This window comes from Salmo salar, chromosome 20, assembly GCF_965601325.2.
Source record: "Salmo salar chromosome 20, fSalSal1, whole genome shotgun sequence".
Lineage (NCBI taxonomy): Eukaryota > Metazoa > Chordata > Actinopteri > Salmoniformes > Salmonidae > Salmo > Salmo salar.
In genome coordinates, this window is record NC_138310.1 from 92,224,304 (window position 1) to 92,238,578 (window position 14,275).

Consider the following 14,275-nt stretch of genomic DNA (forward strand, 5'->3'; position numbering starts at 1 on the left):
TGTCTGCAGCATTGAAGGTCCCCAAATGCACAGTGGCCTCCATCATTCTTAAATGGAAGAAGTTTGGCACCAGCAAGATGCTTCCTAAAGCTGGCCACCCGGCCAAACTGAGCAATCTGGGGTGAAGGGCCTTGGTCAGGGAGGTGACCAAGAACCCGATGGTCACTCTGACAGAGCTCCAGAGTTCCTCTGTGGAGATGGGAGAACCTTCCAGAAGGACAACCATCTCTGCAGCACTCCACCAATCAGGCCTTCAAGGTAGAGTGGCCAGATGAAAGCCACTCCTCAGTAAAAGGCACCTGACAACCCGCTTGGAGATTTCTAAAAGGCACCTAAAGACTCTCAGACCATAAGAAACAAGATTCCCTGGTCTGATGAAATCAACTCTTTGGCCTGAACGCCAAGCGTCATGTCTTGAGGAAACCTGGCAGCATCCCTACGGTGAAGCATGGTGGTGGCAGACGAGGAGGCTGTAAAGTAAAAAAAAAATGGAAAAAGTGAAGTGGTCTGAATACTTTCTGAATGCACTGTACTTTTCTCCTTCCCCCTTCTGACACCTAGGTGGCGACACACATCTCTGCATGCCTTGCAGATATCTCAGATGGGATGTCGGCCCACCACCTCAAGCTCAACCTCGACAAGATAGAGATGCTCTTCCTCCCCGGGGGAAGGTCTGCCCGCTCCAAGACCTCTCCATCACGGTTGACAACTCCATGGTGTCCCTCTCCCAGAGTGCAAAGAACCTTGGCGTGACCCTGTTCAACACCCTGTTGTCCTCTATAAACATCAAAGCAGTGACTCACTCCTGCAGGTTCATGCTCTACAACATCCGTAGAGTACGACCCTACCTCACACAGGAAGTGGCGCTTGTCATCTCCCGTTTGGACTACTGCAACTCGCTGTTGGCTGGGCTCCCTGCTTGTGTCATCAAACCCCTGCAACACTGCAGCTCGCCTCTTGTTAAACCTTCCCATGGCCCTCCCACCCTCAGCCCAGTCCAAGGTCTTCTCTGTCCTGGCACCCCCATGGTGGAAGCAGCTTCCCCCTGAAGCTAGGACAGCAGAGTCCCTGCCCATCTTTTGAACACATCTGAAACCCAACCTCTTCAAGGGGTATCTTAAATCATCCCACAGTATCCCCCCCACCCCCATCACCTCGTGAACTAACACTTAAACTTGACTTTAATAGCTCAGACCTTGCTGATAGCTACTTTATTAAGGAAAAATGTAATTACTATGCCTGTGTTATGTGGTTGTCTCATCTACTGTCGCTATCTTAAGATGAATGCACCAACTGTAAGTGGCTCTGGATAAGAGTGTTTTCTAAATGACTAAAATGTAAATGTCATTGAGGTCCCGTGTGGCTCAGTTGGTAGAGCATGGTGTTTGCAATGCCAGGGTTGTGGGTTCGATTCCCACGGGGGACCAGTACGGAGAAAAAAATGTATGCGCTCACTACTGTAAGTCGCTCTGGATAAGAGCGTCTGCTAAATGACTAAAAAATAAAATGAGGTAGATATGTACATAAAGGTAGGGGTAAATTCACTAGGCAACAGGATAGATAACAAACAGTAGGAGGGTATGTGTGGGGGAGTAATAGTGACCAGTAGCAGGATAAATCGATAGATACTTATGGCATTAAATAATCAATGAACAGCCGTGTTCATTCTGTAATGATGTAGTAATAACCCTGGTTGATGACTCCCTATCATCCATCATCATCATATTTGTGTATTAGTTCAATGGCTGGTCAGGAAACAAATATGCAATAAACAGTGCATACCATACCATAGTAGCCAAGAGACTACTGTTCATGTAATATATATATATATATATATATATATATTTAAAAAAAGAATGTGATTTTAAATCTAACTTTAATCACGACGATAACCTTATGCTTAACCCTAACCTTTAAATGAAGCACATTTTAGTTTTTAATACATTTGAATGATATTCCCCATTTAGAATGTGTGGCTGTGGTAACTAGTGGAAAGCCTGCTGCTGTTGCTGAGGCTGAGTGAACAACACTGTTGGTGGAAAAAAAAACCCTGTTGCCGATTTTGCTGAGCAGACTGAATGCATATCGAAATACTTTGAAGTCGGGGGAATATCCCCACGTTTTTGGTAAGTATAGTTAGTATTTTAAATGGCACGATTATTTAGCTAGCCAATTGCCATAATAAGCATATTTGCTAGCGACTGAGCTAACTAGGTACCTAGCTAAAAGCTAGCGGACGTACGGTAGCTGTTTTCTAGGGGGGGGAAACCATCGCTTGCTATGCTAGGTAGTTAACTAGCTTGTTTGCATTTTGAGATGGGATCTTAGTTTGTAGCTACTAGATAACAACTACAAAAGCTGCATAAAAAAATATAAAAAAATAGTTCGTTTAGTTGAGCGATATGTTGAAAAGCTAAACGACCATCTAGCTAGGTGGCTAAATCAATGCACCCAGCCAGTTAACATATACTGCAGCTAGCCACTGATGCAAACCCTCCCTGGAAAATATTATAGTCTTGTTATTCTAAGATAAATAATAACCCTTAGTCTTTGTTTGCCGAATACTGATTGGATAGTTTTTTTTGTAATCAAGTGTTAGTAATATCGAAATATTAATATTCTATAGAATAGAACAATGAAAGTAGGAAAATATATATATTTTTTCATGTAATTATGAATTGGGTGGGGGACTGGGGACCTTAGCCAGAGCTCTTTCTGGTTATGGACGGCCAATACATTTTGTTTGGTATCATTGGATACGTGTCAGTAAATTTACTAACATTAGTAAGATTACAGTTGAAACCCGTGAAAGTAGCTAAGCCATCACTTAAATCTAGCCGCATCATGCAATTTGTCTTTTCTTTTCCAGGTTTGCATGCCACATGATCGGCCTACTTCAAAGCAGAAACCACTGAATGATATTTAATACATAGCTAGCTATTACAGTAGTAGGATCAAATATAGCGTGCTATTTCCAATGCATATGTTACGAGGCTGTAATTTGATAGTAACTAGTGGCTAGCTAAAGGGGTTGTTGGCTTGGATTGTTCTCTCTCTCTCTCTCTCTCTCTCTCTCTCTCTCTCTCTGTGTGTGTGTGTGCGGACTTCTCCTTGCAGTCTTCCCAGCATCACACCATTAGCCCCTGGCAACCAGTCCATAAAGACACATGCACACTAGGCTCTGCCATAGCAACATCTTGGATCCTTCAAGAGGAAAAACACTGAATGTGCTTCAGGGAAACACAATGGTTCTTTTGATGTGATGCATAAAAAGGCAGCATTTCGAACTAAACACTTACTGTCAGATACTGGTTAAATGTCAACAGTTGTTTTATTTCACTTTGTAGAATCTCGAAAGCTTCAAGAGCAGCTATTGCCGCTGTTGATGAAATGCAGAACTACTCAACACCTCTTTTTTGGGGGGGAATAGACCTTTACTTAAATTCCGTATTGTGCGCTTATGCTATGCAAAATATCGGTGACGTTATCTAAACTATGCTCAAGGAAACGGTAGGAAGAGACAGTGTAGAAAAACAGTACGTTATACAGGAGGTTTATAAAGAATAATTTTTATGCAAGGTCAGTATTTGTATTAGGTCGTCCACACGTGTTGTTGTTTACCTCTGCAGAATGACCTAGAATATTCTGTTATTCAATCCATTGATTTCTTTCTCTTTATTTCTCACTCTCTCTCCCCCACCCTTTATTTCTCACTCTCTCTCTCTGTCTCTTTCTCTCTCTCTTTCTCTCTCTCACTCTCTCTCCCCCCTTTATTTCTCACTCTCTCTCTCTCGCTTTCTCTCTCTTTCTTTCTCTCTCTCACTTTCTCTCCCCCCTTTATTTCTCACTCTCTCTCTCTCTCGCTTTCTCTCTCTCTCGCTTTCTCTCTCTCTCGCTTTCTCTCTCTCTCTTTCTCTCTCTCTCTTTCTCTTTCTCTCTCGCTTTCTCTCTCTCTCGCTTTCTCTCTCTCGCTTTCTCTCTCTCTCTCTTTCTCTCTCTCTTTCTCTCTCACTTTCTCTCTCGCTTTCTCTCTCTCTTTCTATCTCTCTCTTTCTCTCTCTCTCTCTCTCTCTCTCTCTCTCTCCCCCACCCTTTCTCTCTCTTTCTCTCAACAGTTTAGGATGAGCATGGAAGATTATGACTACCTGTTCAAAATTGTACTAATAGGAAATGCCGGTGTTGGGAAAACCTGCCTAGTCCGACGCTTCACTCAGGTTAGTATCGTAATCGTACATCAAACCTTCTCATATGTATATACTGTATGTATATACTGTACTCTATACCATCTGCTGCATCTTGCCTATGCTGTTCGGCCATCACTCATTCATATATCTTTATGTACATATTCTTATTCATTCCTTTACACTTGTGTGTATAAGGTAGTTGTTGTTAGATATTACTGTATGGTCGGAACTAGAAGCACAAGCATTTCGCTACACACACATTGTTAGCAGATGTTAATGCGAATGTGACAAATAACATTTTGTTTGATTTGAACCTGCCTAGTCCGACCCTTCACTCAGGTTTTTATCAATATTATACACTGCTCAAAAAAATAAAGGGAACACTTAAACAACACAATGTAACTCCAAGTCAATCACACTTCTGTGAAATCAAACTGTCCACTTAGGAAGCAACACTGATTGACAATACATTTCACATGCTGTTGTGCAAATGGAATAGACAACAGGTGGAAATTATAGGCAATTAGCAAGACACCCCCAATAAAGGAGTGATTCTGCAGGTGGTGACCACAGACCACTTCTCAGTTCCTATGCTTCCTGGCTGATGTTTTGGTCACTTTTGAATGCTGGCGGTGCTTTCACTCTAGTGGTAGCATGAGACAGAGTCTACAACCCACACAAGTGGCTCTGGTAGTGCAGCTCATCCAGGATGGCACATCAATGCGAGCTGTGGCAAGAAGGTTTGCTGTGTCTGTCAGCGTAGTGTCCAGAGCATGGAGGCGCTACCAGGAGACAGGCCAGTACATCAGGAGACGTGGAGGAGGCCGTAGAAGGGCAACAACCCAGCAGCAGGACCGCTACCTCCGCCTTTGTGCAAGGAGGAGCAGGAGAAGCACTGCCAGAGCCCTGCAAAATGACCTCCAGCAGGCCACAAATGTGCATGTGTCTGCTCAAACGGTCAGAAACAGACTCCATGAGGGTGGTATGAGGGCCCGACGTCCACAGGTGGGGGTTGTGCTTACAGCCCAACACCGTGCAGGACATTTGGCATTTGCCTGAGAACACCAAGATTGGCAAGTTCGCCACTGGCGCCCTGTGCTCTTCACAGATGAAAGCAGGTTCACACTGAGCACATGTGACAGACATGACAGAGTCTGGAGACGCCGTGGAGAACGTTCTGCTGCCTGCAACATCCTCCAGCATGACCGGTTTGGCGGTGGGTCAGTCATGATGTGGGGTGGCATTTCTTTGGGGGGCCGCACAGCCCTCCATGTGCTCGCCAGAGGTAGCCTGACTGCCATTAGGTACCGAGATGAGATCCTCAGACCCCTTGTGAGACCATATGCTGGTGTGGTTGGCCCTGGGTTCCTCCTAATGCAAGACAATGCTAGACCTCATGTGGCTGGAGTGTGTCAGCAGTTCCTGCAAGAGGAAGGCATTGATGCTATGGACTGGCCCGCCCGTTCCCCAGACCTGAATCCAATTGAGCACATCTGGGACATCATGTCTCGCTCCATCCACCAACGCCACGTTGCACCACAGACTGTCCAGGAGTTGGCGGATGCTTTAGTCCAGGTCTGGGAGGAGATCCCTCAGGAGACCATCCGCCACCTCATCAGGAGCATGCCCAGGCGTTGTAGGGAGGTCATACAGGCACGTGGAGGCCACACACACTACTGAGCCTCATTTTGACTTGTTTTAAGGACATTACATCAAAGTTGGATCAGCCTGTAGTGTGGTTTTCCACTTTAATTTTGAGTGTTACTCCAAATCCAGACCTCCATAGGTTGATAAATTGGATTTCCATTGATTATTTTTGTGTGATTTTGTTGTCAGCACATTCAACTATGTAAAGAAAAAAAAAAAAAGTATTTAATAAGATTATTTCATTCATTCAGATCTAGGATGTGTTGTTTAAGTGTTCCCTTTATTTATTTGAGCAGTGTACATCAAATCTGCCTAGTCCGACCCTTCACTCAGGTTATTATCATAATCGTACATCAAACCTGCCTGGTCAGATGGTTCATTCAGGTTAGTGTCGTAATCGTACATCAGTCTCATCAATGAGTTTGCGGGGGGAAAAAAATATATATATTTTAAATTCTGTAATTTTTCGGTCCATTTCCCAGGGCCTTTTCCCGCCTGGACAAGGGGCTACCATAGGAGTTGACTTCATGATCAAGACTGTGGAGATCAAAGGGGAAAAAGTAAAGGTCTGTCAATCACACTTCATGTACAATTACTTTAGAGTTCTATAAAGCAGGGTTTCCCAACTGGAGTCCCATGGGCTGAATTTGACCCGCAGGTGATTTTATTTGCCCCCCCAAGTTTTCTGAGACTGTAAAAACACCAGCAACTCGGCTCCAAGTGATTTTCATTTCGGAAAACTGTTTCAAAGTATTCTCATGCAGAATAGAGAGATATGTGTGATCGTATACAAATGGATTGTCATGTTTTAGTCAAATATTATATCTGTTTCGGGCTTCTTGCGATCAATTTGCAGTCTATACATTTATTTGTAATTATGTTATGACCCCCTGACCATCCTCTCAAGAAAAAATTCGGCCTGCGGCTGAATCTAGTTGATGACCCCTGCTGTAAAGGAATCTAGTTGATGATCCCTGCTGTAAAGGAATCTAGTTGATGATCCCTGCTGTAAAGGAATCTAGTTGATGATCCCTGCTGTAAAGGAATCTAGTTGATGATCCCTGCTGTAAAGGAATCTAATTGATGATCCCTGCTGTAAAGGAATCTAGTTGATGATCCCTGCTGTAAAGGAATCTAGTTGATGATCCCTGCTGTAAAGGAATCTAGTTGATGATCCCTGCTGTAAAGGAATCTAGTTGATGATCCCTGCTGTAAAGGAATCTAGTTGATGATCCCTGCTGTAAAGGAATCTAATTGATGACTCCCTGCTGTAAAGGAATCTAATTGATGATCCCTGCTGTAAAGGAATCTAGTTGATGACTCCCTGCTGTAAAGGAATCTAGTTGATGATCCCTGCTGTAAAGGAATCTAATTGATGATCCCTGCTGTAAAGGAATCTAGTTGATGATCGCCTGCTGTAAAGGAATCTAATGAATTAGTTAAATGAATGCCCAGACTAAGGAGCTCTGGACAAAGAGCTGTGATAATGTGATTTGAACACTTTTTTTATATTTTCCTCCAGCTGCAGATCTGGGACACAGCAGGCCAGGAGCGTTTCCGTTCCATCACCCAGAGTTACTACCGGAGTGCCAACGCCCTCATCCTCACCTATGACATCACGTGTGAGGACTCCTTCCGGTGCCTTCCGGAATGGCTGAGGGAGATTGAGCAGTATGCCAACACCACCGTGGTCACTATTTTAGTCGGTGAGATTAGCGTTCACATACTGTAGTAACGTGCGTCCTAAATTACATCCTATTGTTTAGAAAGTTGCACTATGTTTGACCAGAACTCAGTGTGGACCAATAGCAGTGCGTCACATTACATCACATTGATGTCAATATCCCTCTGGTTAAAGGTCAAGCCCCATGCAAAAGCAATGGTCATCAGTCCAAGGACTAGCTCAACGTAGGAAATCAAAAAGTTATTCGGGTATTTAAAGTAGATGGCATCTTGAAATGTGCTATTGGCTTATCAGGGTAGGGTCAGATGTCCTAAAGATATACTTACCGGTAACTAATTTCTGTACTTTTATCAGACAATGTACAACAAACTAATATTAGATGCAATTGTTCCACGGGGTTAGGTTACCATGCGTCCACTCTAGAATTTGGGAAGGGATTTTTATCAAGAGTGAAAAAGCTTCATAGATAATGTATAATATGTATGTTGTTATTGAACCCGGGCTGTATCACAACCGGCCGTGATCGGGAGTCCCACAGGGCGGCGCAGAATTTGTCCCAACGTCGTCCGGGTTAGGGGAAGGGTTTAGCTGGGGGTAGGCCGTCATTGTAAAATAAGAATTTGTTCTTAACTGACTTGCCTAGTTAAATAAAAGTAAAAAAAAAAAATATATATATATATATAAAAATGTGACGCTTTCCATTCTATCTGCTATTGAAAATATTTAGATTAGATAACTCCCTTTTTGGAATGTCTTTTTTTATTTTATTTTTTGGCAAAGAACACAACTTGTGAAAAAGATCAACAGTGTCGTTGATGCTTAATGTCAGTGGTGAGAGGTTAAAGTCACACTGTAAAAATCAGCCTATTCACTAGACACTATGGCTGACGGTCATTATTAAAGGGAAACATGTCCATTCTCTTCCAGTGTATTTCATTCAATGTCATTTACCTTTTTTATTTTATTTTTTGTCCTTCTTCACCCTCCAGGCAATAAGATCGACCTAGCGGAGAAAAGAGAAGTCGTGAGGCAGAGAGCTGAAGAGTTTGCGAACTCCCAGAGCATGCTTTATCTGGAGACGTCAGCTAAGGAGTCCGATAATGTGGAGAAGCTCTTTCTGGATCTGGCCTGCGAGTTGATCCGCGATGCCAAACAGAACACACTGGACAACAATGACACGGCTAACGCTATGCCAGGAGAGGGAAAAACCATCAGCTACCTGGGCTGCTGCAGCACTAACTAGTTCAGATTCTGAGAGTGTTGGGTCGTGTTCATTCCTGTTCATAAGGGAACAACACCAACGGCTGGGGCGGGGCGAGGTGGTTCTTAATCGGACAGATTTAGCTCAGTAACCTTCCGGGTTACCCTCTGTTTTGGGACGTTTTCTTCCAGGTTTAATGCCTATTGAACGCGACCCTGAGCTGTATTATGGCCATGCAGCTGTGCTGAGTACACTACAAAGTAGACCTAACACAATGGAATGGATTTGGCAGGATGTCTTTTTGTCTGTTTGTTCCAGTCCAGACTCCATGGTGCCACATGTCAGTCTTTTTTTTTTGTTGAGTATCCTCCATCATGCCTTTTTAATTATTATTTTTTAATACCTTCAACAGAACAAGAGTATGATCTGTACCAATCACCTTCTTTGTTGTTTTATCCTCGCGAGAATTAGAAATATGTTTCAGAGGATGCAATACAAGTCGCTGCCACTAGATGGGAGTACATCACTTTGTATTCCTGGTGCAACAGGATTGAAACATATTGTACTATAGAGCCTTGTTGCAAGATGATGTGAGTTATTGGGAGGTTTACAAAGGTTCAAGGAGTAAAATGTATTCATACACCATTCATTCATTCAACGGGGGGGGGGGGGGGGAAGATGGTTGTGCCTCCTTCCTGTGGGTTGGTGGGGGTAGATTAAAATGAAAATCCAGGAGAAGTCACCAGCAGTGTTACCTGATTTCAAAAGCACCACAATTATTTCCTCACAAACAGGACATGTACAGCCCAATTCAAGTTTAAAAAAAAAAAAAAAATTATTTGTCAACAAATGATCATAAATAAGATTTGAATAGATAAATGTGTGGGAATGGGAAACTACTCAACCGCTTAACAAAAAATAAAATACAATTCAAAACACTTATGCATTTACATTTTGATGCATGCTTACATGAAATTGTTTGTTAGTGTGGCCTACCTATACAATGCACAACTTTAATATATAGATATTATATACCCTTTCGATTTAGGCTTCCTCAGTTGACCTATTGGTTATTGAGTAATTGATTGGTGCCATTTAAAAAACTTTTTTTTTTTACAGTATTGAAAGAAATGAAAAGCCCAATTTGCCAGAAGTGATCAATAAGGGTTTTTGTGTTTATTCCTCATCAGTACACTTCATGTCCGAGAGCTCATAGTAAAAATTCAAATTCCTTCTAGTAGCATATACCCAGTATGGTTAAACTCATTTCAAATTGTATCAATATTATAAAATTCATTGCACATGTAATTTTGTCTCTAGGCTCAATTTACTCAAGTGTCTATTGGTGTATGTAGTTTGACACGCCTGATTGCAATGCAGTGCTACATGGTAAAGAAAGCAGTCGGTATGTATCCTGTGCTATTCACTATATAGTCAGTGCTCTACCTTTGACCAGAGCCCTATGAGCCCCGATGGGTTCTGGTCAAAAGTAGTGCACTTATATATAGAGAATAGGGATGCAGCTGAAGTATTGTTTTTGTCTGCTTTGTCCATGAGTGATGTTGTTCATTTCAGATAATGGACCAGTGTTCATGAATGATGATGTTCATTTCAGATAATGGACCAGTGTTCATGAATGATGATGTTCATTTCAGATAATGGACCAGTGTTCATGAATGATGATGTTCATTTCAGATAATGGACCAGTGTTCATGAATGATGATGTTCATTTCAGATAATGGACCAGTGTTCATGACTAAATGTAACAATTCCCTTAATGTATTTGTCTGATTGTTTGCACATGTTATTACAATGGAACTGTGAATCTATATATATATTTTTTTCGTTTTAAAATAGATTCTCAACATTTTTACCTGCTGCTACATTTATTTTAACATTTTCATGTTGTCTAATATGAAATCAAACCCGTACTCAAGAATAGATTATATTTATTCTTAAGTTAAACAGAATTCTGTATCGCCAATTGTATTATTTTATTTTTTGAATGCATTGTTTACTTGATAATGCATTTAATAATGTACTACATTAACTATTCAGTTAATCCATAGCCTTTAGTCAGTATCTAGTTAGCTGCACGGAAAATATATTTCAACTTTTCAAAGTGTTAAAACACTAATAAGTTCACTTCAACATTTAAGTTCAAAATGTATTTGTTTTCTTTACAGTTGATATAAAATAAAAAGGAGCAATCTGCTGTTTCTAAATACATTTATTAGATTTAAATGAGTGTCAGCTGTTTCCAGACATCAACAGTACTCTAATATTAAGATGTGTCCATGACATCTCATGTGATCTATTGTGATTTTTAGAGTGACCAATCACGTCATGTTTAACTATAACAGGAAATGTGAATTATTATGTGGATTATAATTAATGAATTTTTTTGGGGGGGTTGTTGTTGGGGGTTGATATAATTTTTCGTTAGGGCAACTCGAATCTGAAATTTCAAAGTGGAAATGACAAACTTTTAGAAGCCTTTTTAAAACTCAAAAAAACCTACTACACGTTTGCATTTCCTGCTTTGCAGATAAATTCTCAGCAACAAAAGAGTGATCAAATTAAGAGACTACATCTGTAGTGTTCACTTGCCCAATGCTTGCGATGATTTGAAAGTGTCATGCATTCTATATTACCACATTTTTCTTTGAAAGCAAAAAAAAAAAATGTTTAGAATTTTTAGTTTTGTAAACAGAATTATTTGTAGCCTGGGGTACCAGTCTGTTTGTGCTAACATTCCACTCCTTGTACTCCTTGTGGAATGTTGTAATGTTGGCATAAAACAGGTCTGGATTTCAGGATAATTTGTACTGTATTCCATATTCTTATGCTTTTGGTGTTTTTTATCTTACAGCTCCTGCCATATATTTGAGTGTCTTCTAGCTTTATTTTATAGACCTGATTGCCATGGTGTACTGTTGTTACACAGCATCATAATCTGCTGTATATTGATAATGTAGTTTTAATATTTCAATTTCTTGTTTATGTTGTACGCCTGTATTTTAACTTTAGCACTTTGCTTTTATATTACCGGTAATATATACTTTTTTTTTTTTTTTTTTCTCTCCTCCTGAACATTATTTGATTAAAAACTAATGTTAATCTAGCTGGTATTGTTGTCTTTTGACTGCTATAGTACCGAGTAACTTGGTCAAACTTGGTGTTTACCCATGTTTCTGTCTCGTACTTTTCCTTCTATGGTCTAGAGACTCTAGAGGGAGTAAAATACAGTAAAATACTTCAATAGAATACAGTTGAGAAGCATTAGGATGTTGTTACATTTTATTTGGATATTAATGTTTTTTTTTCTTTTATGTGTACAAAATAATACCTAAGGCTTACCTGTATTACATTAAATAATCACACTAAACATGACTCGTGTTTCTGACTCATCCATTATTGCAAATGGTCATTTTTAAATAATAATTTAAAAAGGAGGAGTCGCTCACTATTTTACAACTTAATGTTAGATGGTTCTAGTCAATGGGGCAGGAGAAACTGTAATTCATGGTTCAGTTTTCTTTTAAAACAGCCACTACAAACTTCAACTATCTTTAGCCACTGCTAGCTTAAAAATCTATGGAAGTGCCGGCCGGGGGCTGGAGGATCCGGACTGGGGAAGCGTCGCTGGAGGCTCCGGACTGGGGAGCGTCGCTGGAGGCTCCGGACTGGGGAGCGTCGCTGGAGACTGGACTGGGGAGAGTCGCTGGAGACTGGACTGGGGAGAGTCGCTGGAGACTGGACTGGGGAGAGTCGCTGGAGGCTCCGGTCTGGGGAGCGTCGCTGGAGGCTCCGGACTGGGGAGCGTCGCTGGAGGCTCCGGACTGGGGAGAGTCGCTGGAGGCTCCGGTCTGGGGAGCGTCGCTGGAGGCTCCGGACTGGGGAGCGTCGCTGGAGGCTCCGGACTGGGGAGAGTCGCTGGAGGCTCCGGACTGGGGAGCGTCGCTGGAGGCTCCGGACTGGGGAGCGTCGCTGGAGGATCCGGACTGGGGAAGCGTCGCTGGAGGCTCCGGACTGGGGAGAGTCGCTGGAGGCTTCGGACTGGGGAGCGTCGCTGGAGGCTCCGGACTGGGGAAGCGTCGCTGGAGGCTCCGGACTGGGGAAGCGTCGCTGGAGGCTCCGGACTGGGGGAGCGTCGCTGGAGGCTCCGGACTGGGGAGAGTCGCTGGAGGCTCTGTACGTGAAGCAGGAACAGGACACTCCGGACTGAGCATGCGCACTGGAGGTCTGATGCGTGGAACTGGCCTAGGTGGCGCAAGACTGGTAGCACGCACCTCAGGGCGAGTGCGGGAAGGAGGCACAGGACGTACCGGACGATGGAGGCGAACTGGAGACCGGGCATGCTGAGCAGGCCTACTCCTTCCTGGCTCAGTGACCATCTTCGCCCTACACCGGTGAGGAGCTTGCACCGATCACACCATAACCTATTGCTCGCTCCTCAGCACGTCCGCTCCGCAGTACCCTTTCCCCCAGTACCTCTCTCCGGAATCTTGCGTCGAGCTCCGCGCTTGACTCCCTGACTGGCTCCGGGTTTACTCCACGGCTCTCTCCGATAAGCACAGGAAGTTAGATCAGGTCTCCCCCCTGACATCGCCAAACTCCCCGTATGCCCCCCCTCCACCTTGCCTCTTGGAGGATATAGCGCCTCATAGTATCGTCGCTCCCTCTTTGCTTCTTCTATTTCCTCCCTCGGGCGACGATACTCCCCAGCCTGGCTCCAGGGTCCTTTCCCAATCCAGGATTTCCTCCTCCCAAGTCCATGACTCCAGATACTTCCTCCAACGCTGCTTGGTCCTTTTTTTTGGGTGGGTTGTTCTGTCACGGCTTTCTGAAGGATCGGACCAAAACGCAGCGTGTTCGTAGTTCCACATCTTTTTATTAATCGTGAAACTAAAATGCAATACACCAACCACTTTAAATAACAAAAGCCGTAACGCAGAGCAGGCAAACACTACTCAAAAAACTAACAACCCACACATGGAAAACAGGCTACCTAAGTATGGTTTCCAATCAGAGGCAGCTGTCTATCGTTGTCTCTGATTGGAAACCATACTTAGGTAGCCTGTTTTCCATGGCCAACGCATAGAAAAGGAAAACATAGAAATAGAAATCTAGAAACCCCCACAATGAAACAGAAACCCCCAAAAACACACCCCAAAACACCGCCCCTGTCACGCCCTGACCACTCTACTATGGAAAATGACCTCTTACAAGGGTCAGGACGTGACATGACCATTAAAAAAAAATACTGTCCAGATCACCTGAAATCAACTCATATTTGGTTTGATTTTACTTAAAAGTGATTCGGCCTTTACATAGATTTTTAGCTAGCGTTGCTAAAGTTAGCTGAAGTTTGTAATTGTGCGGCCCAACGCAGGAGATGAGTAGCAGGTACAGGGAATCAACCATTTAATACAGACGGACATGGAACAGAAACAGGAACAGCATCTGGACATAAACACGACACGACAAACACTACTACAGGGAACAACACAGGAACAGACATACAGGGAACAACACAGACATACAGGGAACAACACA

The 14,275-nt window shown here is 42.9% G+C and overlaps 1 protein-coding gene across 1 annotated transcript; it reads left to right on the plus strand.

The window, feature by feature from the left end:
• Positions 1–1,976: 1,976 nt before the first annotated feature.
• On the plus strand, positions 1,977–12,109 carry rab30 (RAB30, member RAS oncogene family). The gene is made up of 5 exons (XM_014163691.3): positions 1,977–2,126; positions 4,116–4,214; positions 6,314–6,397; positions 7,354–7,537; positions 8,505–12,109. Exons 2-5 carry the CDS (start codon positions 4,122–4,124, stop codon positions 8,756–8,758), a joined length of 615 nt encoding a protein of 204 aa, XP_014019166.1. The 5' UTR covers positions 1,977–2,126; positions 4,116–4,121; the 3' UTR covers positions 8,759–12,109.
• Positions 12,110–14,275: the final 2,166 nt, after the last annotated feature.

Excerpts from the sequence above, each read along its gene's own strand:
- rab30 (XM_014163691.3), top strand. The coding sequence starts at position 4,122 with ATGAGCATGGAAGATTATGACTACCTGTTCAAAATTGTACTAATAGGA. Across the intron at positions 6,398-7,353 it reads TCAAAGGGGAAAAAGTAAAG|CTGCAGATCTGGGACACAGC; the intron begins GTCTGTCAATCA and ends ATTTTCCTCCAG. Across the intron at positions 7,538-8,504 it reads CGTGGTCACTATTTTAGTCG|GCAATAAGATCGACCTAGCG; the intron begins GTGAGATTAGCG and ends TTCACCCTCCAG.